The 24,822-nt window shown below is 58.4% G+C and overlaps 3 protein-coding genes across 8 annotated transcripts; 1 reads left to right on the forward strand and 2 right to left on the reverse strand.

Annotated features, from left to right (window-relative positions):
- Window positions 1-264: 264 nt before the first annotated feature.
- Window positions 265-14,699, reverse strand: CCT7 (chaperonin containing TCP1 subunit 7). Of its 6 annotated transcripts, none has more exons than XR_014954574.1 (14): window positions 14,674-14,699; window positions 13,058-13,211; window positions 11,604-11,710; window positions 10,810-10,935; window positions 10,195-10,247; window positions 8,425-8,596; window positions 7,306-7,470; window positions 6,300-6,488; window positions 5,699-5,796; window positions 4,956-5,088; window positions 3,362-3,568; window positions 928-1,260; window positions 606-866; window positions 265-522 (listed from the first exon to the last, which is right to left on the reverse strand). XR_014954574.1 is itself a non-coding variant. In XM_021550262.4 (12 exons), exons 1-12 carry the CDS (start codon window positions 14,677-14,679, stop codon window positions 1,036-1,038), a joined length of 1,635 nt encoding a protein of 544 aa, XP_021405937.2. In that variant the 5' UTR covers window positions 14,680-14,699; the 3' UTR covers window positions 265-1,035. The 6 variants fall into 6 exon arrangements, 1 of the variants encoding a protein (XP_021405937.2); XR_014954572.1 differs by having other exon boundaries at window positions 265-519; window positions 587-866; XR_014954571.1 differs by having other exon boundaries at window positions 265-866.
- A 242-nt stretch (window positions 14,700-14,941) lies between these two features.
- Window positions 14,942-17,968, forward strand: PRADC1 (protease associated domain containing 1). Its single transcript, XM_021550264.4, has 5 exons — window positions 14,942-15,013; window positions 15,938-16,038; window positions 16,330-16,439; window positions 17,088-17,255; window positions 17,472-17,968. The coding sequence occupies exons 1-5, from the start codon at window positions 14,962-14,964 to the stop codon at window positions 17,590-17,592; spliced, it is 552 nt and encodes a 183-aa protein (XP_021405939.1). The 5' UTR covers window positions 14,942-14,961; the 3' UTR covers window positions 17,593-17,968.
- Window positions 17,969-18,258: 290 nt separating this feature from the next.
- SMYD5 (SMYD family member 5) lies at window positions 18,259-24,822 on the reverse strand. Its single transcript, XM_021550263.3, has 13 exons — window positions 24,732-24,822; window positions 24,451-24,559; window positions 23,760-23,899; window positions 23,444-23,565; window positions 22,765-22,834; window positions 22,501-22,605; window positions 22,028-22,090; window positions 21,787-21,857; window positions 21,047-21,153; window positions 20,773-20,829; window positions 20,418-20,512; window positions 20,089-20,159; window positions 18,259-19,585 (listed from the first exon to the last, which is right to left on the reverse strand). Exons 1-13 carry the CDS (start codon window positions 24,795-24,797, stop codon window positions 19,447-19,449), a joined length of 1,215 nt encoding a protein of 404 aa, XP_021405938.3. The 5' UTR covers window positions 24,798-24,822; the 3' UTR covers window positions 18,259-19,446.

Here is a 24,822-nt window from a genome sequence, read left to right on the forward strand (position 1 = left end):
TCCATGAAGCAAAATGGAAAATGAAAATGCCCCTTTGAGCAGAAGCCAATTAAAATGTCACTGAGCAATACCCAAGAGATGAAGCACACACAGAGGTGCTCCATCCTCGCAGCACTCCTGGCACGTGCCTGGAGCCTGCCTTGCTCTGCAGCACAGCACCTGCTTTGAAACGGGCCAAAAACCAGCCTGAAAAGCTCATTTTTAACCCCAGGCCTGAGGCCTCCCCGTGCAGAATGAAGCAGAGAACAGAGGACAAGCCCAATCTGCCACTGAGACAAACTGGTTTTATTGTGCTGGAGCCTGGCTTCAAACTGCCCAGCAGAACAAAACACAAACCAGTATAAATAGGCCCCAAAGACCTCCCTGCACTGGAGGAGGGAACGGTCTGGAGGAGGAAACACCCCCAGGGAGGGAAGGCTCCTGAGGAGGGAAGGGTCTGGAGGAAGAAACAATCCTGAGGAGACAATGCTCCTGAGGAGGGAAGGCTCCTGAGGAGGGAAGGGTCTGGAGGAGGAAACACTCCTGAGGAGGCAATGCTCATGAGGAGGGAAGGGTCTGGAGGAGGAAACACTCCTGAGGAGGGAACGCTCCTGAGGAGGGAACACTCCTGAGGAGAGAACACTCCTGAGGAGAGAACACTCCTGAGGAGAGAACGTTCCGTTCCTGAGGAGGGAAGGCTCCTGAGGAGGGAAGGGTCTGGAGGAGGAAACACTCCTGAGGAGAGAACACTCCTGAGGAGGGAAGGCTCCTGAGGAGGGAAGGCTCCCAAGGGAGGGAAGGCTCCTCAGGAGGGAAAACTCCCAGGGAGAGAATGCCCAGGCCAGGAAGGCAGCACAGGGCAGGGCAGGGCAGCTCCAGGGCAGGAGCTGCCGGGGCAGGAGCTGCCGGGGCAGGAGCTGCCAGGGCAGGAGCTGCCGGGGCAGGAGCTGCCGGGGCAGGAGCTGCCGGGGCAGGAGCTGCCGTGCCCGCGGCCCGCCCGGGCTGCCGAGCGCGGGGAAGGGGACGGAGCAGCCGCCATGGCGGCGTCACCGTCGCTCAGTGGTTGTGGGGCCGGGCCCGGCCGCGGCCGCGGGGAGCGGCGCCGGTGTCCACGGTGGAGCGGGGGTTGCGGATGGTCTCGTCCACGGACACGATGAGGCACGCGGCCTCCGAGGCGGCCGTCAGCGCGTTGATGCGCACCACGGCCGGCTCCCACACGCAGGCCGAGAAATTGTCAGCTATGTCCTCGTTGGTCACGTCCACGCCATACCACATCCCGCCCTGAGGGACAGAGGGACACGGGGACAGAGGGACAGGATCAGTGCCACATCCCGCCCTGAGGGACAGAGGGACACAGGGACAGGATCAGTGCCACGTCCTGCCCTGAGGGACAGAGGGACACAGGGACAGGATCAGTGCCACATCCCGCCCTGAGGGACAGAGGGACACAGGGACAGAGGGACAGGATCAGTGCCACGTCCTGCCCTGAGGGACAGAGGGACACGGGGACAGGATCAGTGCCACGTCCTGCCCTGAGGGACAGAGGGACAGACAGACAGGCTCAGTGCCACATCCCGCCCTGAGGGACACAGGGACAGGATCAGTGCCCCATCCTGCTCTGGGGACAGAGGGACAGAGGCAAAGGGATCAGTGCCCCATCCTACCCTGTGAGGACAGAGGGGACAAAGGGGACAGGGACTGGTCAGGGGCTGTGTGGGACTTGGGGGAAGCCTGGGAGGGAAGGCCAGGCAAGGTGAAGGGAAAGGCTGGAGCCTCCCCCACATTCTGCTGTTAAAGGAAACACAGAAAATCCAAACTGAGTAGTCCAAACTGGTGGCTTTCAGCCACTAGTGCCAGCGGTGCCTCATGAAGGGGAGGCTCCTTCCAGATTAGGATCACAGAGTCACCAAGGAGGAAAAGCCCTCCCAGACCATCCAGTCCCAGCTGGGCCCCATACCCCTCTTGTAAACCAGCCCAGAGCTCTGAGTGCCATCTCCAGCCCTTCCCTGGGCACCTCCAGGGATGGAGACTCCAAACCTCCCTAGGCAGCCCCTTCCATGAAGCTGCAGAAGCCTCCCAGGCCTGGCTCCCCTCTGCTGCTGCCCCACTGCTCATTTGGGGCACTCCCCCCAGCCCCACCACCAGAGCAGCAGGGTGAAACGTGCAGGGAGTGACAGACCCCGAGGGGCAACCTCCCAGCCCTGGAGCTGTGATCTCCACAAGACCAGCACTCAGGACCTCCAGCCTGCAGCTCCTGGGCAAAATGCTCAGCTCAGCTGACTCCTGCACTCTGCTTTGCTAATGTTTAACACAGCAGCTCCTTCCTGAGAAATGATGTGTTTTTAAGGAGCAAATCAGAACTCCCAGCTCAGGAAGTCACCCAACGGCTGGGATCAAAGGGAAAACAGCTCCTTTCCATTTATAGCAACCTGTGCCAGGCCCACAGCTGATGTGAAACGAACAGGGCGTTTAATCAAAGGGGACCCGGCTCCAACAGGGCTGGGCTGAGCTGCCCTGGCTCTGACAGGCTCCAGGAGGGAGAGAGCAATCACACACATCCTCTGGGATGCCCGGTGTCTGAGGCTGAAAGATGTACCTGGGGTGTGTATTCTATTCCAGCTGCCAGAGATGGGGCAGGTACCTGTTCACTGGGCAGTTTTCTTTATCTCTGCCACAGCCCATCCTGCCTCCAGGAGATCTCCTCTGTCCATGGGCCATTAATTATTAATTATCTCCTGTTCATGGCCACTGAGTGTCCCTGCATGGCTGAGAAAATTCCATCATCCAAGGGGAGATGCTCTGCCCAGGGGAGGAGCCAAGAATTCCTACCTGGATCCAATCTGACCTGGGAACCCCACAGCAGCCTTTGCCCCCTGCATTCCCAGAGGAGCAGCTTTCTTCCCCCTGCATTCCCAGAGGAGCAGCTTTCTTCCCCCTGCATTCCCAGAGGAGCAGCTTTATCCCCACTGCATTCCTAGAGGAGCAGCTTTCTCCCCACTGCATTCCCAGAGGAGCCCAGGCCCATCTCCCCCAGCCCTGGAGCTCCAAGGAAAACTCCCCCCTTGTGCAGGATCCTGCTCCAGCAGAAGCACAGCTGGCACTGCAGGAGGGCTGAGCCCCCCTGGGATGGGGCTGAGCCACACCCTGACCCACAGGGGACAGGGCTGCTCTCACTCTGGCACTGGTTTGTTTGTACTATTGCATAGGTATTTTTAATTTTCCTAGTAAAGAACTGGTATATTCCTATTCCCACATCTTTGCCTGACAGCCCCCTAATTCCAAGACTACAATAATTCTCCGAATCATAATAATTTCCCAACTCAGGGGAGGCTCCTGCCTTCCTCAGCACACAGCTGGCCTCTCCACAGGATCCCTGCCCTACCTGGGCGTGCTTGGCGCGCAGCTTGTTGAGGATGTTGGTGGCGTCGAAGCCGGCGTTGTCGCAGAGCTGCCGGGGGATGATCTCCAGGGCCTTGGCGTAGGCGCCGATCAGCAGCTGCTGCTTGCCCGGGATGGTGCGCGAGTAGTCCCGCAGGAACTTGGAGAGCTCCATCTCGATGGCCCCGCCGCCCGCCACCACCGAGTCGTTCTGCAGGGCCCGGCACAGCACGGGGCTGTCAGGGCGCCGCGGCGCAGCAGCCGCGGGCCTGGCTGGCCATGGCAACCCACGGGCCTGGCTGGCCATGGCAGCCCATGGCAACCCATGGCAGCCCATGGCAACTCATGGCAACCCACGGGCCTGGCTGGCCATGGCAGCCCATGGCAACCCACGGGCCTGGCTGGCCATGGCAGCCCATGGCAACCCACGGGCCTGGCTGGCCATGGCAGCCCATGGCAACCCACGGGCCTGGCTGGGCATGGCAGCCCATGGCAACCCACGGCAGCCCATGGCAACTCATGGCAGCCGCGGGCCTGGCTGGCCATGGCAGCCCATGGCAACCCACGGGCCTGGCTGGGCATGGCAGCCCATGGCAACCCATGGCAATCCATGGCAACCCACAGCAGCCCATGGCAATCTACAGCAACCCACGGGCCTGGCTGGCCATGGCAGCCCATGGCAGCCCATGGCAATCCATGGCAACCCACGGGCCTGGCTGGGCATGGCAGCCCATAGCAACCCACGTCCCTCATGCTGCTGTGCCTGGGACTGCCTGACAGCAGAGGCAGGGACGTGCCAAGAACCTCCAGCAGCAGCTCCAGTAGCTCAGCCCAGCTGTGCAGAGCTAAAGGTTTGGGTTTGGGGACACTACACCCAAAGGGAGGGATGGCAGCTCACAGCCAGCTGGGGCCAGGGTAACTTCCTCACTGCCACAAAGCATCCAAAACTAAAGATAATGGCAGCAGCACCTTGCAGCTCAGTTCTGCCGCTTTTCCAGGAGACAGATGAGGATGTTCTTTCTAAAAGCAACAGCTCCACAATTCCTGATGTGCTTCTCCCCAGCCCCTCAGGACATGCAGCCCCAGAGCTGCTTTTACCCAGAAGCCTTTCCTATAGCAACACATTTTTGTGTAACCCAGAAACACCCAGAGCTTGGCAGCATCACCCAGCATCAAACACACATCCAGAGAGCCCTTGGACTTCTCCTGGTGCCCCAGCCCGCCCTCAAGAGCCAGGGGACTGTCATGTCCTCAGACTGGGCACCACGAGAGGGGCTCTATGGGCATGGAGAGGAGACACATGTGCCATCAATCTGCTGTTCCATCTCCTGAAGATGCACCCAGCACAGCCAGGAGACTGTTCCCTTTAGGGTGGAGGATGGAGCAAGCAGGAGGTGCAGCTGCACAGAAGTGCAGGCAGAACCCAGGCGTGCCTGGAGATGAGCTGCAAACGCTGCCAAAGGCACACTGAGCCGGCCAAGGAGCTGCACTTGAGGGAATCCACGAGCTGTGCTCACTCTCCACAGAGCCCGAGGCAAGGCCTGGTGTGTGAGGAGGCTCCAGCAGCCCTGGCAGGACAGGGCAGGTGGCGGGCTCACCTTGATGGCCCTCCTGACGATCATGATGGCGTCGTGCAGGGAGCGCTCCGTCTCCTCCATGAACTGCTCGGCGCCGCCGCGCAGGATGATGGTGCACGTCTTGGCCTTGGGGCAGCCCGTGAAGAAGTTGTACCTGCCACAGGGAGGGTGTGGGCATGCAGGAGCTGCTGCTGGGCAGGCAGGGTGGGCACAGAGGCAGCCCTGCAGCCCCAGCGGGTCCTGAGCCAGGAACACACGGGTGACGTTGCAGATAACGCAGGGAAATCTGTTCCTTCCTGCTGCAGGGATCACAGAGTCTGCACCTGGCAGCAGCCAGCCCCAAACAAGACTGCTCCTCCACCAACTGGAACCCCAGTGTACTGTCCCCAGCTTCTCCTGCACTGACAGGGAAATGTCAAGCTGGGACATCACAGAAGTGCCACAATCAACCCCAAAATGTGGGGGGGGTTTCCATTACAAATTCCATTACACAGTACCACTGTGCTTTTTACAAGGCGCTGCAGAATAAACATGTACTTTTAAAAGTTTTTACAAGAGGTGTAAAAACTCAATGAAATCTTGCTCCTGCCCACTCCCCCAGCCTCAAAAAACAGCTTCTGGCTACAATAAAATATACATTTTGTAACAACCTTGTTTTCATCTCAACAGCTTGAGAGATGTTGACCTAATGCTTTGAGCCCAGCTTTTCCACCTGCTAGGAGAGGGCTTGCACAGCACCCCCGGTCTGCAGCTGGTGTTTTTACCTCTCTCCCCCGATCTGAGTCTCCTCAAAGAGCTCACAGCGGCCCAGCACATCATCCGACAGGGCATTGACACTGGTCTGGATGGATCCCCCACAGGCCTGCAGGAATGGGGACAAACACAGCATTACACTGCTGCCAGCCCACACCAGCCTCCCTCCCCGCAGGCTGCACTCCTCAGGGACAGCCCAGCTGCTGAGCTGGTGCAAACCCATCCTGCAGATTCAGGAAAACCCTTCTCCCTCCCTCCCTCCCCTCTCATGGACCCAGGCCAACCCCTGACAGCAAAATAAGTCTGTGCAGCTTCAAGGTGCTGACTCAGGCTCCAGAGCCCAGGAGATACACAAAAAAAGCTCGGGAAAAAAAACACTCATGATGGAACAGGGGAGAACTCAGGAAAATAAACCTCTACTGATGCACTGATCAGACCTTTACATGTACCACCAGGCTGTCAGGGTGTGACTGCTCACCCCACCACGGAACAGCCTTGTCCTTTGAAACCCTTGTGAGGAGCAGTGGGATCAGCGAGCAGCTGCTTGGGAATGCCCGGCCTGGGGTGTCAGAACTGAGCCCAAAGGCTTTGCCCCAGGGCAGGGGAGCTCACCATCATGGTCCTCTTGAGATCCTCGTCCGGGACGCGGCCGGCACAGAACATGTCCCTGTCAGCGAAGTACTGCGTGGCCACGTCCCCAATGGGGAGCTTGGACAGGACCACCTTGGCTCCTGACTTGTGGATCTTGTCCAGTTTGTCATACAGGATGTTCCACTCTGCGTCCACGATGGCCTGGTAATCCTGGCAGGAGGACAGGGCACCGGTGTTCCTGTGCCAGGGGTGCCCAGGAGCAGCCCTGGCCCAGCGCCTCTCCCAGCACTGCAGGCAGCAGGGCCGTGCCCCATGGCACTGCCCAGATGGTGCTCCAAGGCCAGGAGCTCCTCCAGGCTCTGCTGGGTGAGCTGTCCCTGCAAGGCCGCTTGTGAGGCTAAGGCAGGCACCAGAGCTGGAGGCTCAGCACAGCTGGGGCACAGTGACAGCTCACAAACGTGTCTTGACCCTGCTGTGCTTCCCAGGCTGCTGGAGCCTCCTTCCCACAGGGCAGCACAGCCCACCAGTCGTTTCCAAAGGGGAAGGGTGGGCAGGAGGCAAGCTCATTTATCATGGAATGGTTTGGGTGGGAAGGGACCTTTTAAAGGTCACCCTTGCCATGGCAGGGACACCCTCCACTACCTCAGGCTGCTCCCAGCTCTATCTAAACTCAGCTTGGACACTCCCAGAGATGGGGCAGCCACAGCAAATCTGGGAATTCCATTCCAGCCAGGAATTCCTTGCCAAGATCCCAGCCCAAGCTCCCCTTTCCCAGTGGGAGCCATTCCCTGGCTCCTGTCCCTCTGTCCCTTGTCCCCAGTCCCTCTCCAACTCTCCTGGAGCCCCTTCAGGGACTCTGAGCATTCCCTGGAATTTTCCCTTCTCCAGGGGAACATTCCCAGCTCTGCCAGCCTGGCTCCATCCCTGGAGCAGCTCTGTGCCCTCCCACCTCGTCTTTCCCTACGGGATGAGCAGCCCCAGGGGGCACAGGGATGAGGCAGCAGGCCAGGCTCCCCGTGGCTCTCACCTCCACCGTGTTGACTCTGATCTCGGCGTTGTCCTTCTCAGCTTTCAGCTCCAGCTCCACGTTGAGCAGGGCGATTTTGGGGGACTGGTACTTCTTGGGCTGCATCTCAAACCCAGCATAGGAGAAGGTTTTCTTGAAGGCAACTCCAGCCACCAGCTGTGAGTCCTGGAACACAGGGATTTGCCTCAGGCTCAGCCCCCAAAGCTTTCTGCACAGGGTTAATAACAACTCCCACAGGACACCCCCTGCTTCCAGAGGCCTCATTTGCAAAGCCTTCCCAGCACTGTCTCCTCTGATTAACCCACTTTCAGAGGAAATAAGCAGCAAGGATTTCTTTCAGCTCACAAGAGCAGCTTCCTCTCTACTCCTCAAAACTCTGCAGCCAAGAACTCCTCACACAACCTTCAGATCAAGGAATGAGCAGTTCTCTCCCTGATCTCTTTCCCATTCCTCTCCTTTGAACTGTTGGGTATTTCTCATCCACAGCCCCACTGGAGGCTGGCTTTTGCTCTGGTTTGCCTTTCCAAGCTCCATCACCACCTCCTGGATTTTCTGCAGCTGGACATCCCTGTCCAATACCATTCACTGGCATGAGCTCCTTGGTTTCCTGGGTGAAGAAATCAAGATCTGAATCTCTCTTTCTCCACAGGGGCTGTCCCAGGATCAATCCCCTCCCAGATATCCAGTCCCAGACACAACAGGTTCTCCAGCACTGAGGCATAAACCACATGTCCCACCTGCCCTGCCCACCACTAAATCAGCTTCAGGAGGTTTGCCTTGCATTCTTCCCAGTAATCCTACATGCAACCAGGACTTCTGGATCCAGAATAACAAAGACTTCCCACAAAAAAAACATTAATTATTTGCAGAGAGATAAATGGAATTCTATCAGTAACTACTTCTGCTGCAGTGAGGTGAAAAATGTATTTAGCTCAAAAACCAGAAAGAAAGAAACCCAGCCCTACCTGCCGAGCTTCCTCCTCATACCAACAGCTTTGTCCCACTTTGGGAATTCCCCAACAGGCACTGTCAAGCCAAACTGCACTTCTGCCAGAGCCAAGGCACCACCAGAGCTGGGACCCCTGTCTCCCAGCCCTTCAGGAAGGCTCCAACACTTACTTCCAAAGCTCCTCCTTGCACCTTCTTTATCCCGATCATCTTGAGCTGCAACAAGTCATCCAACATCATCACAGCATCGACAACCATCTTGGAGAAAAACTCCTTGCTCTGGGATATGAGCTTGGAGCTCAGGGCTGTGGCTGCACACTTTTCCAGGAGACTCCTCTGCTCACTGCAGAAAGGGAAGGAAAAGAAAAACAAAGGTTTGGTCACCTGTCAGACCTTTTCACAAGCACCAAACACCATGTGGCTTTGTTAATCACAGGTTTAGGGTGGAAAACAACTTAAAGATCATTCAGTCCAGCACAGCCAAGGCCACCACTGCCCACGTCCCCAAGGGCCACATCCACAGGGCCCTGAAATCCTGCCAGTAATAGTGATGCCACCCCTACCCTGGGCACTTCCAAGGCCTTTCCAGGAAGGAATTTCCCCAGTGCCCACCCCGAGGCTCCCCTGAGGCCGTTCCCTCTCCTCCTGTCCCTGTTCCTGGGAACAGATCCCAAATCCCCCCGGCTGTCCCCTCCTGGCAGGAGCTGTGAGAGCCACAAGGCCCCCCTGAGCCTCCTTTGCTCCAGGCTGAGCCCCTTCCCAGCTCCCTCAGGAACTCTCCAGCCCCTTCCCAGCTCCTCAGGAACTCTCCATTCCCTTCCCAGCTCCCTCAGGAACTCTCCATTCCCTTCCCAGCTCCTCAGGAACTCTCCATTCCCTTCCCAGCTCCCTCAGGAACTCTCCAGCCCCTTCCCAGCTCCTCAGGAACTCTCCAGCTCCTTCCCAGATCTCTCAGGAATTCTCCAGCCCCTTCCCACTCCCTTCCCTGCCCTGGACACACTCCAGCCCCTCAGGGTCTGTTTTGTCATGAGGGGCCAAAATCCTCTCTGACAGAGGCAAAGATCAGCCCCCTCCTGACAACAGGAAGAACAAGGCACAAATCCCAGACTGACGAATCTCAGTCTCCTTTTTGGAGCTTGGGCTAACTGACGAGGCTGACTGACTTTTATGCACCTAAAATCAGACAAGAGCAGGTGCTTCCTTCATGCCAAGGCAGGGAGACGTTTCTGAACCCCCCTGAAGGCAGCCCATTGCCTGCAGTACTAACTCAGGCGGTGTATTTGCAGCAGTGGGTGACGCAGGGAGATGTGGATCCAGCTGCCAGGCTCTGTCTCCCATGGGAACCACTCTATTTCCCATCACAGGACCACATTTGGTTTTTTTCCCAGCATTTTTTTTAGAATTTGGTTTGGACAACCCATTTTGGTTTATTCAGGATGCTTATGAAGTTGAAATATTTCTAATTAACTGCAGGTATCACTAAGGTCAAGAGCTGAAAATCCAGGGAGAAAAGGAACTCCAGTATTCTCAGCTCAGCTGAAGGGATCACTGCTACGAGCTATCTACCTTGGTGTGTGACAGCTAAAAGGGGATCTGATCCTCAGGGGACTGCTGAGGTTTAACATTGCCACTGACTGCAGCAAGAGCTCCAAGACTCCACTGCTGCAAAAAGGAAATCAGGCCACTTATTTTGGAGCCCAGGTTCCTCAGTGAGCACTGGGACACACTGCCCTACACCATCCCTGCAGCCAGGTGGGAGCACAGCACTGCCCCGGAGGAGCAGGAAATTCCAGGGAAACTGGGAACAACCCCGGTGTGGGGCTGCAGCTCCAGGTGATGCAGCTGCTGGAGAGTCAGCCAGAGCCACAGGATTCAGCAGCACCCTCACAGCAGTCAGCTGGAGCCCAGAACAGAACCAGGTCACCTCCAAGGGAAACTTACTCTTTATCCTCCTTCTTCACGGAGACAGCGATGTCTTTGATCTTGTTCACAGCCTGGCAAAAAGGAACAGCTGGATTAATGATTTATGCTGAGCTGCTGAGACCTCCAGCCTCTCTCTTTGTATTTTATCTTTTGTTCTCTGCTTCAACGTCACTGAAGTTTCAAGTGTTTAAGTTATTCCACCCCTTCCAGAGCAGTGATTCCAGGGAATACACCAATACATGGGGAGTGGGAGGAGGCTCAGAGCTGCTCTGCTGTTCCTGATTTCAGCAGAGACCCTGGGAATCAAAGGGCTACTGAGGAGTGAACCTCCAAAAATCAGCTTACTGGGATCAACAGGCTCCAGGAGACACACAGGTTACTAAGAAGCAGCAGAGAACAGGAGGAGCAGAGAATGGGAAATGAGTTTTCCCATTTATTCCTTCCTCCTTGGAAAAATCCCAAAGGAGGTGACAGCACTCCAGAGGTACAGGTGGGTACAGCAGCCTGGCACGGGAGAGGCAGTGCTGCTGGCAGGGAGGCAGCAGGAGATGCTGCGGGCACTCGCCAGGGCTGTCCCTGGCAGTGTGTCCCTGTGCCTGTGGCTGGCCCGTGTCCCGTGTCCCGTGTCCTCACCAGCTGCGTGGCCGTGCGGAAGGCACGGATGATGATCTGGGGATGCAGCCCCTCCTCCACGTAGGGCTTCACCTGCTTCAGGAACTCGGCTGCCAGCAGCGTCACCGACGTGGTGCCATCGCCCACCTGCAGGACAGGGGACACCGTGCCACCCCCAGGCTGTGCCACCCCCACTGCAGACACCACCCGAGAGCAGCTGCAAAACCACTCCAGAGCTTCCAGGGAAAGCAGAGCTCAGGATTGTCTCTGCTCTCAGATTTGTGGCTGAATTCCTCAGTGATTCAGAGCGGTCTGGGTGGGAAGGGACCTCAAAGCCCATCCAGTGCCACCCTCTGCCATGGGCAGGGACACATTCTGCCATCCCAGGTTGTTCCAAGTCCCATCCAGCCTCACCTTGGACACCTCCAGGGATCCAGGGGCAGCCCCAGCAAATCTGGGAATTCCAGCCCAGCCCCTCCCCACCCTCCCAGCCAGGAATTCCTTCCAATATCCCATCCATCCTTGCCCTCTGGCAGTGGGAGCCATTCCCTGGCTCCTGTCCCTCTGTCCCTTGTCCCCAGTCCCTCTCCAGCTCTCCTGGAGCCCCTCCAGGCCCTGCCAGGGGCTCTGAGCTGTGTCTGGAGCCTTCCCTTCCCCAGAGGAATGTTCCCAGCTCTCCCAGCCTGGCTGCAGAGCAGGCAGGATAAAGCCCAGCACTCCATGAGTGACTCCCAGCAGGTAACACCAAGCCCAGGGCAGCACTGGCACTCAGCTGCCCCGTGTGCCACCCCAGGCCCACCAGGCTGCCCTCCCACCTCAGCATCCTGGGATTTGGCGATGTCCACCAAGGTCTTGGCGGCCGGGTGGACGACGTCCAGCAGCTTCAGGATGGTGGCGCCGTCGTTGGAGATGGTGGCTTTGCCTGGGGTTCGTGCAGAAAAGGGAGTTAAAGGCAGCTGTGCACTGGCAGGGGTAAAGCCCTGTCTCTGGGGGCTCTCAGCAATCTCAGCAGGCTCCTCTGCTCCACCAGAACTCACTCCTGTCAGCCCATTTGTGGAGCAGGTTCAGTGAAGTCAGTCTGAGAGCAGAACAACTTTCCACACCAACAAAGGTTTGGAATTCATTTTCCCCCTTCTCAAAGGCCTCCCTAGACAGATAAAACCATATTCTAGTCTGAGACTCCCATGAAGAAAGAGTCTAGAAATCATATTAGTTGTCATAAGAGAAATTTAAATTGAATTATCCTTTTGAACAAGGATTTATTACAGTTCCTACTTGGAAAAGCTACTTAAAGACAATACTAAACCTTTTTACGCCACCCTTCAGTAACAAAAGTAGTAAGTAATTATTATTATTTATTATTTATTATTATGGTGACTTCATACCAGTCTTTTCAAAGTGACCACAAAGTTCATCTCTAAATCACACTTCAAAAAATAGATTAAAAATCAGCCCAGGAACATCCACTGACCTCACACTCAGCCACAACTGCTGAGTTACTCCACAGGTATCATGAGCCTCATTTAAAAATAGAGATGACCAAAAATACCTGAAGAGAGGTTCAAGCCTCTCTGCTTCTCCTGTCTGGCACAGACTGACACTGGATGCATCCAACTGATGCCTCAGGTTTTGCTTTTCTATTTTTCAGGTTCTGTGCTGCTTTAGTGTGCAGGTCTGGGTTTTATTTTAGGGACTGATGAGCTCTCATCAGAAAGCAGGGACAAAACAATTCCTGCTCCAGCTGAGCACCAAGGACAATGATCCAAACCTCAGCCCAGGAGCACAAACACCGTGGGCTGGAGAGAGAAAAACAAGCAGGATGGGACTGATGGGCTGGAGCTGGAATGGGACAATGAACTCCAAGGTGCCAATGGAGCAGAACTGATCCCAGGGAGAGCCCCGGGAGCGCTCGTGCATTTTGGGACCATTTTGGGTCATTTGGGTGCAGCCCTGGCTGGGCTCTGGTGCAGCCCAAGGTGGATCCATGAGGAGATCCTGGAATAAATCCCTGCTTTAATCTTCAGCTCTGTCCAGCCCCTGTTCTAGGCCAGCCTTCCCAAGGCAGCACAACCCCCCTGGCTCTGCATCTCCTCAGGAGCTCCTGGGGAGCCATCAGGAATCCTCAGGCTGGACTGGCAGCTGTCAGGCAGGCAAAGCCCTGCTTTGTAAGGGGCCACCGAGGCAGAGCTGAGCCTGGCAGGGTGAGGCTGGTGGCACTGAGCAGACACAAAGCCGCTTTAACCCGCGCAGGGCCAAGGCCCGCACCCACCCCGATCGTCCACGATGAGCTTGTCCATGCCGCGCGGGCCCAGCGTGGTGCGCACGGCCTCGGCGATCACCTGGCACGCGTTGATGTTGCTGACCAGCTGCGGGATGCCCTGCGAGGTGTCCGTGCCCTCCTTCAGCAGGATAACCGGCGTTGGCTGCAGGGAGGAGCAAGACATGGCCGTTAGCCCAGCCCAGAACAAACTCCTGCCGGCCCAAAAGGCACCCGTGTGCAGGAGCAGGACCCAAAACACGGCCTCGCTGCAATTCCCCTGCTCCACACCACCCATCCCGCTGGGAATTCACACATCTGCTCCGCCACAGGCTCGGGGACCACACAGGAATCGTCCCAAAAATAACGGGTTTTTGGGGCGGCGGGGCCCACTGAGGCGCTGATCTGATGCTGGCCTGGAGGAGACAGAACTTGCAGGAATTACAGAGAAGTGAGGAACCAAACAAGTCTGAGTGGCCAAAGCACCAGAGCAGCTGTGGCAGCCCCTGGATCCCTGGCAGTGTCTCAGGCCAGGCTGGACACTGGGGTTGGAGCAGCCTGGGGCAGTGGGAGGTGTCCCTGCCATGACAGGGGTGGCACTGGGTGGGTCTTAAGGCCCCTTCCAACCCAAACCATTCAATCATCTCAAAGGCTGAGCTCGGGCGAAGTCCAAACACTGCCCAAATTTGGGATGCACTGGCTCGGAACAGCAAGTTCAGAGGCAGAACTAAACTGAACTAACTAACTAAGTGCTGAACCAGCTCAGCAGGCACACAGCAGAACTAAACTGTTCTTGTTGCACTGAGGAGTCACAAGCACAAGGAGATACTGCAGAGGTTGATGGGCACAAAAAACATCCCCGGGGTCTGGAGCATCTCTCCTCTGAGGAGCTGGGCCTGCTTAGGCTGGAGAAGGGAAGGCTGAGAGGGATCCCATCAATCCACACAAATCTATCTGAGGCAGTGCCAACACGTTGGTGCCAGACTTTTTTTGGTGATGCCCAGCAACAGCACATAAATTAAAACACAAGCAGTTCCCCCTCAACATGAAGAACTTTCCATGGAGGGTGACAGAGCCTTGGCACAGCTGCACAGGGAGGGTCTGGGGACATCCCAAAGCCACCTGGGCACGCTCCTGTGTCACCTGCTCCAGGTGACCCTGCATGGGCAGGGGTTGAACTGAGCGATCTCCACCGTGACTATTCTGTGGAAGAGAACGTACAGCCTCCCTCCACACCCACAGCGCGGAGATCCCAAGGGAAACGGAACCGGTTATCCCCGGGGCAATCAGCCCGGAGACACATCCACCTCCCCGGGGCAATCAGCCCGGAGACACATCCACCTCCCCGGGGCAATCAGCCCGGAGACTCATCCACCTCCCGCATCCCCGCGGGGCCGGGCCGGGCCGGGGGCTGCCGCTGCCAGGGCCCGCGGCCGGCGCAGCCCGGCTCCGGCGGGCGCGGCTCCGCCGGGCCTGCGCGCTCCATCCCCGCCGGCCCGGCCCGGCCCGGCCCGGCCCGGCCCGCCGCAGCCGCTCGCTGGGGGCCGGCGGGGGCCCCGCGGGCCGGGCAGCGCGGCAGGACGCGGGGATGGCGGCGGATGGCGGCGGATGGCGCGGGGCTCACTCACCATCATCGCGGCGGCTGCTCGCTCCCGGCCCCACAATGCCCCGCGCCCGCCCAGAACCTTCCCGGGGGCGGGCCGGGGAGGAGCACTGTTTGGCAGGGAGGGAAGAGGGCGCGCAGCGTGGGAAATTGAATAGATCACTATTTGGCAGCGAACGCCGCGGTGACAGCGAGCTGCCCGCGCCGGCTCGCGCGTGATTGATGGCGGCGCAGACCAATAGGAAGGAGCACGGTAAGACCATGCACCAATGGGGAGCGCGGGGCGGCCCGGTGGGCGGGGCGGGGCGCAGCCATGCTGCTCTGGCTCTGGCTCTGGCTCTGCGTCTGCTGCTGCCCGGCCCGCGGTGAGTGAGGGACGGAGGGAGGCACGGAGCGGGGACAGCGATCACAACCCGGGCCGCGACCACCCGGGCCCCGCGCCCGCACCGCGCACACAGCCCGGGCATCCCGGGCCGGCCGCCTCCCCGCCCGGCGCCCCGCCATCCCGGTGTATTTCCCCTCGCGGCACCCCGGCCCCGCTGCGGTTCCCCTCCCGTGTCTCTGTCCGGTGTATTTCCCCTCCCAGCCCCTTGCCGTTCCCCTCCCGTGTCTCTGTCCCGGTGTATTTCCCCTCCCGACACTCCGGTCCCGTTGGCGTTCATCTCCCGTACCCATACGGGGCATTCATTTCCCCTCGGTGCGCCCCCACCTAATTGCGTTTCTCCTCCTACATCCCGATCCGGGTGCATTTCTCCTGCGTTTCTCCTGCAATTCCCTGGGTGCACCTCGACCCAGTTTCCCTACCCAGCACCCCAATCTTGCGGCATTTCCTCTCGGTGGGGTCTGAGCCCCTCGGATTTCCCTGTGATCCAGGTGCTTTTCCCATTACTGCGCCCCAGCTCCATTGCATTTCCTGCTGCATCCTAATCCAAGTGCGTTTTCCCTCCCATTTGTGATCCTGGTGGGTTTCCCCTCTGTTCCCCTCGGTCTGGGTGCCTATCACCTCTCTCCCCTCCATGATCCAGCAGTATTTTCCCTTCCCCTTGAGCACCCAGTCCCGGTGCTTTTCCCATCCCCATCCCCTGTCAGTCCCTGGGAACTGCCACATCTGCCCTTGGAACACCCCAAAACCTTTGGGGAATTTTGGGACCTGGGCCCAGCCAGGATTTGGCATTGCTGGAGGGCGTGTTCTCTCCCCGGTGGTTCAGGAGTGATAACGGACTTCTCCCTTTTTTCAGGGATTTTGCCTTTAAGTTTCCCTTGCCTCAGCTCTGTCTTTTCACCCCCAGGATTACGCATCCATGAATATTTGTACTTCCAAGTGCTGAGCCCTGGAGACATCCGCTACATCTTCACTGCCACCCCAGCCAAGGATTTCGGTGGCGTGTTTGTAAGTATTAAAAACTGAATTTGCCACTTTGGGTCCCTCCATGCCAATATTGCTCCTCGCTGGGACTCAGTGCTTTGGGGTTTTGATTAAAATGGAGCTCACTGCTCTTCCACAAGCATCCCTGGCCTCAGCAGGATGCCAGAGTCAGGGACTGGCACCAGGGCTGGCTCTGAGCGTCCCTGAGCCTGGGAACCCAAAATCTCCCCCGGAGCAGCCCCCACAGGGATGAGCAGGGCGTGGGAGGGGGAGCAGCTCCGTCCCCCCGGCTCACCCCTGCCTGTCTCCTCGGAGAACACAAGGTATGACCAGATCCACCTGGTCCCCGCGGATCCTCCGGAGGCCTGCGGAGAGCTGAACAATGGGGTCTTCATCCAGGACCAGATCGCCTTGGTGGAGAGGGGGTAGGTCTGGCATGGTGGCAGCTGCTGGGGGACCCTGCTGGGCAGGAGGGGAGCCCTGGCCACATCTCCCCATCACTTCCAGATGTTCCTGGGGCTTTCCCCACATAGATAAACTGGGAAAATGCAAGGCTGTTCCTACCCTGGAGAATTGCATCTTGTATTTTTTAGCCTGTGGCAAGGTAGAAAAAATGCTGCCCGAGTTCAGATTGAGAAAGGTTTAGATTAGACAGTTGCAAAGAACTCTTCTCTGTGAGTGGTGAGGCCCTGGTACAGGTTGCCCAAAGAAATTCTGGATGCCTCATATCCCTGGATGTGTCCATGGCCAGACTAGACATTGGGGCTTGGAGCAGCCTGGGACAGTGAGAGGTGTCCCTGCCATGGCAGGGGGTGGCACTGGATGGGCTTTAATGTCTCTTCCAACCCAAACCATTCCAGGATTTTACTTAATTTTTTTTTAGGAATGTGGGTGGCTTGTAGCTGAAATACAGACTCGGAGGAGCGGGGTTTGGAGGAGGTGTGGAATCAGGGAGACAGTCCCTAGTTTGGGTGTGCCCAGGCCAGCTCTGGCAGGTGCAGGCTTTGGAGCAAGCTTTGGAGCTCGCTGCGGCCACCCCAGGTGGGTGACGGCGTGGTCCCTCTGTGGGGCAGGGGCTGCTCCTTCCTGTCCAAGACCCGCGTGATCCAGGAGCACGGCGGGCGCGCCGTCATCATCGCCGACAACGCCTACGACAACGACAGCTTCTACATCGAGATGATCCAGGACAGCTCCCGGCGCACGGCCGACATCCCCGCGCTCTTCCTGCTGGGCAGGGACGGGTACGTGCCCGGGCTGCTTCCCAGGGTGGGACGTTCCTGGCAGCGGTGACAGCCTCGTCCCTCTCGGCAGGGAGGGCCCGCTGCTCGGCGTGGCCCTGCCAGGCTGTGGCAGCCACATCCACGTGGATTCAGTGGCGGTCAAGGGGCACGTGGAGCTGGGCTGTGCTCTGGGCTCGGTGTGGCTCCGCTCTCCAACCCTGTCACCTCCATCCCCAGGTACATGATCAGGCGCTCCCTGGAGCAGCACGGGCTCCCCTGGGCCGTCATCTCCATTCCTGTCAATGTCACCAGCATTCCCACCTACGAGATGATGCAGCCCCCCTGGACCTTCTGGTAGCAGCAGAAGGCTGCTCAAGGACTTCCTGGTGCATCCCAGGACCTTAGGACCGGGTCTGAGGAAAGGATCCCAACATGCTCCAGAGATCCCGCTGGATTCGGCGACAGATCTTTCTGCTGGCACCGCGGTGTGGCCAAGCACCAGTGCCAGGGGGAACCTTGAGCCTGGCACCAACCTGTGACTGTGGGAGGGAGGTGAGGGCCCAGAGCAGGCCAGCACTTCCCAGGAAACATTTGACCTTGTGCTGCTGATTTGGAGGGATGAGGACTGGCAGGGATGGGGGAAGAGCGATACACGCTTGGTCTACCAGCAGGGCTCACCCAATGTCTGTATATTTTTGTCTGAGCTAATGAAGTCTGAGTAAGTTTTAGAGAAAGGGAAGTTTCTCTTTTATTTCTCAGCAGATGAAGGGATAAATCTCATCCTCAATTTTTTTCCTAGTATAATTCTCCAAGTGCCTCCTGCAGCTGGGGCAGGGCTCAGAGCTTCATGGGACAGCGCAGCCTCCAGCAGCTGTCCCCAAGGTGGGCTGGTCACAAATCCAGAGCCCACACTTGCACAGGTGTCCGTTCGCTCAGCCACAGCCCTGTGTCCCCACAGGTGCAGCCCCTGGGTCACAGCCCTGTCTGCACTCAGCACCAGCAATACAAAGCACGGGTCCCCAGCTGTCACCAGTCTCGGTTTATTAGGAACACTGAAGGGGACGGCTGGGGACAAGCAGCGGGAGGCAGGGCTGATGGTGATGGCAGTGCCACAGGTGTGCCACCCTCGGTCCCACAGTCCTGCTGCCATGGACACGGCAGCAGGAAGCAGCTCCCTAAAACCCGCGGAGGAAGGAAATAACCCCAGGTGCATCCCTGACCTGCTGCCCGTCACTTGGAGCTGTTGTCCCTCCAGCCACATGGTCTGCACACAGGGACAGCACAGCACGGCGTGGCCTTGAGGGTGGCAGCATGGCATGGGTGACAAGGGGACATCCAGTGGGGCCACTCTGCACTGGCACATCTCCATGTGGGAGCACTGGGTGCAGGGAGGCACCCAGAACATGCTGCATCCCCAGGCACAACCTCGTCCCTACAAAACCCAAAATGTCTTCTGGGTTTGGCATGACACCCCAGCCCATGTCAGCTCCCGGCCATTCTCCATCCCCACACGGTCCTGCCCAGGGCTCTGTGTCATGGAAAGGATGGGCCGAGCTGGGAAGGAGGTGTCTGCAGGGTCAGCTCTGCTCTCCCTGCTGGACTCGAGCTCTGGGCCACTCTCCAAGGCATCCCCTGCAAGATCCATCCGCCTGCCCCTCACTGCTGGCCAAGGCATGGAATGCAGGATACATGAGGGCCCCAGCTCCATAGTGTGTAGATAGTGCTAATATAGACATTAAATAGTACCCTCGTGCACAGACACACGGACACACGGACACACACACACACACGTTCCGGGTGGGAAGGACAAGCTCCTCCACATCCACAGCCTGCACAGACACAGGGAGTGACCTCACAGGTGACCAGCATGGTGTCCCAGGGGCTGGCTGGATCCCACTCTCCTCCAGCCTCCCCTGAACGCACCAGCCTGCCCTACTGGGAACTGGGATGCGCTGGAGGGCCACTGGCTCACAGCTTGTCCTCACGGGGAGGACAGGGACAGCCTGACACACACACACACACACGCACAGGGACACCACGGACAGGTAGGAGCAGGGCCTGCCTCCGGCTCCCGGCTGCCCCGCTCCGGCACCTCTGCACAACCCCGACCCCACAACACAACCCTGTTCTAAATTAAAGCTGCTGCCTCTTGGAGGAACCTCCAGGCCCTTCCCTTCCCATCCCTTCCCTCTCCTCTCGCCCGGGGCCAGGATCACACATCAGTCATCTCATCCTCCAGCTCTGCATCGTCTGTCTCTCCTTCGCCCTCCTCCTCTTCGTCCGACGTCACGTCGGCGTCGTCGGCTTGCGCGAGGCACTTGGGACACGAGCAGGTAAACAAGTAGTTCTCCCTGGCAGGTGGGCAGGCAGGAGACAGAGGGATGCTGTGGAGACGGGTACCACCCCACACTGCTGCCAAGCAGGGTTTGGGAAGAGAACAGCCAGGAAGGGGCTAAACGTGTCACACCCGCAGGAGTCCGGGGTCCCATCCTGCTGGCTCAGGCAGCGTTACGGTACCCCAGGTGGGGAGGGGGATTCCTCAGCCCCACAGGGGTGATGGGACAGGGACCCCCAGCAGGAACCTCTACCCTTGAGGGACAGACAAGGAAAAGGAAGGGTCTGCAGGTGTAAACCCACAGAGAGGGGCGGGGAACCCAAATCCTTTGTCCCCAAGGCTACAACACATTCCAAGGAGCAGCACGTGCTGCACTCACCCCCTGCCACGAGCCCACTGAAGCTCTCAGCAGCCCGTGCACAGCCACAGCCCAAGGTACACCCAGCCCCGGGGTGGGGATGCTGCCCTATGGACTGTTGGGGTGTCAAGGGGTCTGAGGGCCCCCCAGGCAGCCCCTACCTGAGTATCTTGTTGCGGCTGTGTCTGCTGCGCTCCCTCTGACAGCAATCTAAGTAACTGATGCAGATTTCCTGGCAGCAAATAGAAATGGGATGGGCTCAGAATCACTCCCCATGATCCCAAAGCAGCAGGATTTCTCCCAGTCCCTCTCATAATCAGGAAGAAGCAGGGGGTCTGGCAGCCCCTACATGGGATGGGGATTGAATTCCTCTGCCATGATGCAGGACTCAGAAGGTTTTGGGGCTGGGGTCCATGGAGGATGTAGGGGACACAGGGATGATGCCAAGGTGTGATGTAACCTCAGGTGCACCCAGGCCCTGCTGGCTCACCTCTCCTGCTTCGATGTCCTCCAGAGCAGTGAGATGCAGGAGGAAGTTGTTTTCTGGGAAGGATGTCTCAGCATTGGGGATGCAGCTGTGGTTACCTAGGGGCAATACAATCTCTGCTAAATGCCTAAGTGGCTCCTGGAACCACATCACATCTGAGTGCATCCAAGGCAGGACTGGCCATTCCACAGCTGGGCAAAGTGCCAGGGAACAGAGAGCAGTACCCACCACATCCACCCCATCCCATCCCACAGATGGCAAGCACAATCCTTTTTCTCCAGAGGAAGAGGTGAGCCAGCCTAGCACGGGACATGTCCCTCCTCACTACTGTTTTCCTCCCAGTCCTTGTGTTACTTACAGCAGCTCTGCAGCACGTAGAGCCCTGATCCCTCGCAGTTGAGGAACTCTCCCGACTCTGCAGCAGAGAGGGGTTAGAGTTTGCACGGTCCATTCCTGCTCTTCCACACACAAGCATGAAGGAATGTCCATCAACACAAACACCCACAGCCAGCACGGCCTGGGTGCTGCAGGGTGATTTCCCAAGAGCCTTTCCCTCCCACTGGGAGGGGATGGAGGACAAAGATTCCTATCCTGAGGCTGCCTGCCCTGTCCCTGCACTCCCAGAGCCTCACCCTTCTCGATGTCCTTGTAGAGCTGGTCGATGAAGGCGTCCAGCTCCTCCCGCTGCAGCATGGGCAGATCCAGCGCGTCGCACGCGTGCACCCACTGGCTCAGGGAGCTGGGGGGAAACGGGACATTGTCACAGCCTCACAGGGCTCTGGGGGGCAGTGGGACACTGTCACAGCCCCACAGGGCTTTGGGGAGCAGTGGGACACTGTCACAGCCCCACAGGGTTCTGGGGAGGAGAGGGATACTGTCACAGCCCCACAGGGCTTTGGGGAGCAGTGGGACACTGTCACAGCCCCACGGGGCTCTGGGGAGCAGTGGGACACTGTCACAGCTCCACAGTGGGACACTGTCACAGCCCCACAGGGCTTTGGGGAGCAGTGGGACACTGTCACAGCCCCACAGGGCTTCAGGGAGCAGTGGGACACTGTCACAGCCCCACAGGGCTTCAGGGAGCAGTGGGACACTGTCACAGCCCCACAGGGCTTTGGGGAGCAGTGGGACACTGTCACAGCCCCACAGAACTGTCACAAACAGCAGGACATTTTTACACTCCCATAGTGCTGTTAGCACATGGTGAGACCTCACAGAGGAGATCCAAAGTGGCTCTGAGCAGCCAAGGTCTGGCAGACAGATGTGAAAGGGTTGGACACAGCCAAGATGAAGATTTTTTTTAAATCTGCCTCTCTGTCCCCATCTCTTAAACACAGCCACTGACATTCCACATCTCCACAAAGCCCCTTACCTGGTTCCTATACCTTGGCCATTGGTCCCAACGAGGGCAAAGAGGGATCGAAAGCCTTCTGGAGTGAACCACTGCAGAAGGGACAGGACAAAGGAACTGAGGCCAGGCCAGGCTGCAGAGCACCTCGCTCTGCAATGCTCTGAATGCCACAGGGAGCTTTGGGAGAAGCAAGGAAGGAGCAGAGTCCCAGGGGAAGCCCTAGCCAATGCTCCTGGGCTGTCTGGGAGGCAGAGCCACTCACCCTGCTGAGATATTCATCATAAAGAGCTTCGGTGAAGAGCAAGCGCAGCAGCTCCAGCTGGCCCTGGCAGGACACAGAGCACGGTCAGGGTGGGGGTGCTGGGGGTGCCAGCCCCGGGCTGAGGCTGAGCCTCCAGAAGGACTCGGGCTCCCTGGCCTGGAGGCTGCTGCCCTCACAGCTGTGAAATCCACCCATTTTAGCAGCAAAGCCACCTACTCAGCAGCTAAATATCACGCTGTCCCAGCCCACAGCAGGAACATCTCCCCCACAGGAAGGAGCAGCATATCCCATGAAAGCATCACAAGGCCAAAACCGTCTCAGCAACCACTTCCCCACTGTCAGGGCCCTCCCTTCAAGCCTGGAGTTTCCAGTGTTTCCTATCCCCACTGTAACGAGGCTCTGGCATCTGTGGGCTCACAGACACAGACAGGAGAAGGAAGGCTCGAGACAATTTAAGAGCTGCTGGGTCTTACCTTAAATTTGTCCCCCAACAGCTTGTGCACAATCTCCTCTTCTTCATTTGCTGTCTTGTTGCAGAACTGGGAGAAGACCTTGATCCACCACTCCTTGTCTTTAGCCTGACGAAATAATCAAGCAGAGGCATTGCACCAACACCACTTTCCTCCCCAGCCCAGGGAGAGGGAGCATTGTCAGAAGAAATGCTGAGAAAGCCAGGCCAAGGAAACAGAGCCTTGGGAATAACACCCAAAATGGGATAACAAAACCAGCCACCATACCTGTTTGATGGTGGCAACCATCCTGGCCATCAGCATGATGCTGGAAGTCTCTGGAGGGTAATGCATGTTTCTGTGGGATTAAAATAGAGAAGAGATGAGCAGATCAGGGCTGGCACGGGAATGAAAAGCTGGAGGGAGGCAGAGGCAGCTGCCATAGGTGTGGTCAGGCCTGCACTGACCCAGCACACCAAATGGTTAGTGCAGCATTGCTGTGTGGGGGTGCAGTGGAGAGAAACCTGCCCCCACCTTCCTTCTCCACCCATACAAACAATCCTGCTCACTCTGCTTGGGCCTGGGACAAGATTTGGGTCAGGGATGTTGCTCATCCCCTCTGGAACTATTTTTTTTTAAAGAAGGGACAGAAATGAGCCCATGGGATGCCACAAGGAACATCTCCCAGAGCCTGGAGATCTGCAGGAGCACCAGAAAACTGCAGGAGTGAGGGATGCGCAGCTGAGGACTTTGTAGCTCTTTAGCAGGATAAAAATAAGGAGTGCTCAGCTGCGTGTCCAAACCCTCGGGCTGCCAACACCACAACACCCAACCAGGAGAAAGAACTGGGCAGTGTCCCACGGCCACCCCCACCCTGCAGCCACCTTGTGTAGGGATGCACAGCAAGGAGCCAGCCCAGGAGAGCCACCTCCCTTGGCTGTGGAGCCGCAGGCGGGGCAGGCCCTACCTCCATGCCTCCTGCAGCTTGTTGAGGGGGTGCGTGGGGTCGTCCCGGGACGGGCCGAGGCAGAGCACCTGGTGGTACTGCTCCAGAGCTGCCTGCCTGCATTCTGCGCTGCAGTACGTCACCTAGAGCGAGGGGACAGCGCTGCCATTGCCTGTGCCTGCAGGAAAAGGGGCTCCTAGGTCTGCCTGTGCCCCCTCCCTGACCAGCTGAGCCCTGGCTCTTTGGCCCACAGAAAGGCAGACAGCACAAGAGCCCGAATGGATGGAAAGGACTCAAGATGCCAAGGAGAACACGGTCCCTCCTGGCAGTGGCGTACCTGGCAGCGGGGACACTGCTGGTGCAGGTCCTTCCGGATGCTGCACTGCTCCGGGTGAGGCAGCACCAGGGAGCTCCTCCCCAGCAGGCGCTGGGCGTTCTCCTCCGCCGTCTCCAGTGCCCGCAGGCAGTGGTCACAGGCTGTGGGGAGACAGCGAGGGATGGAGGGATGGAGGGATGGATGGATGGGTAGGTGGATGGGTGGATGGATGGATGGATGGTGGGTGGATGGATGGGTGGATGGATGGATGGGTGGATGGATGGACGGAGGAATGGATGGATGGGTAGGTGGATACCACAGGAAAGCCTTTGGAAAGGAAAGGGACTAGAACACAGGGCAACACAACACAACTGGTACCAACAGCAGAAAGGAACAAGGGGAAGGGGCTTGGAGCAACCCAGGCTGGGGCAAGGCGTCCCTGCCCATGGCAGGGGTGGAATATTATCTTTAAGGCCCCTTCCAACCCATTCCAGGATTCTATGGTGGCACCTGGCACATTCCTCCAGAGCTGATGGAAGTCACCATCCCTCAGATGACACCTGGACTTGTCGAGAGTTTAGTGTGGCGGCAGAAAGGCAGCAGGGCCACCTTTACAGAGGCGCTGAGAGAACCCCGAACCCTTCCCTCGGTACCTCTGCGGTCACCGCACCGGGACAGTGACAGGGATGGGGCCACGCCGCCAGCCGCTCACCTCGGTAGTTGTACAGGGCATTCCAGAGGAACTGGGAGGACACCACCGGCCTCTCCACGAAGACCGTTTCCCCTTTGCGGATGTTTCTGGTGGCGAACAAGCCCTTTCCCTGCCGAGGGACAGCCGCGGGTCAGGGACGCGCCCGACGCCGAGTCATGCCGGGAGCCGAGGGAACCCGTCCGTGCCCTCCTGCCGAGGGGACCCTGCGGGTTTCTGCCCCTCAGCCCCCGGGCTGGGCGGGCAGGGAGGGCCGCACCGAGGGGAGCCCGCGGGCCGCTCACCTTGGCGCTGCTGATGAACCGCGCCTCCGCCGCAGCCCCGCCGTGCGGCCCCGCCGCCGCCGCCATCTTCGGGCGGCGACTTCCCCGCCCT

This window comes from Lonchura striata, chromosome 4 (genome assembly GCF_050655825.1).
Source record: "Lonchura striata isolate lonStrDom1 chromosome 4, ASM5065582v1, whole genome shotgun sequence".
NCBI lineage: Eukaryota > Metazoa > Chordata > Aves > Passeriformes > Estrildidae > Lonchura > Lonchura striata.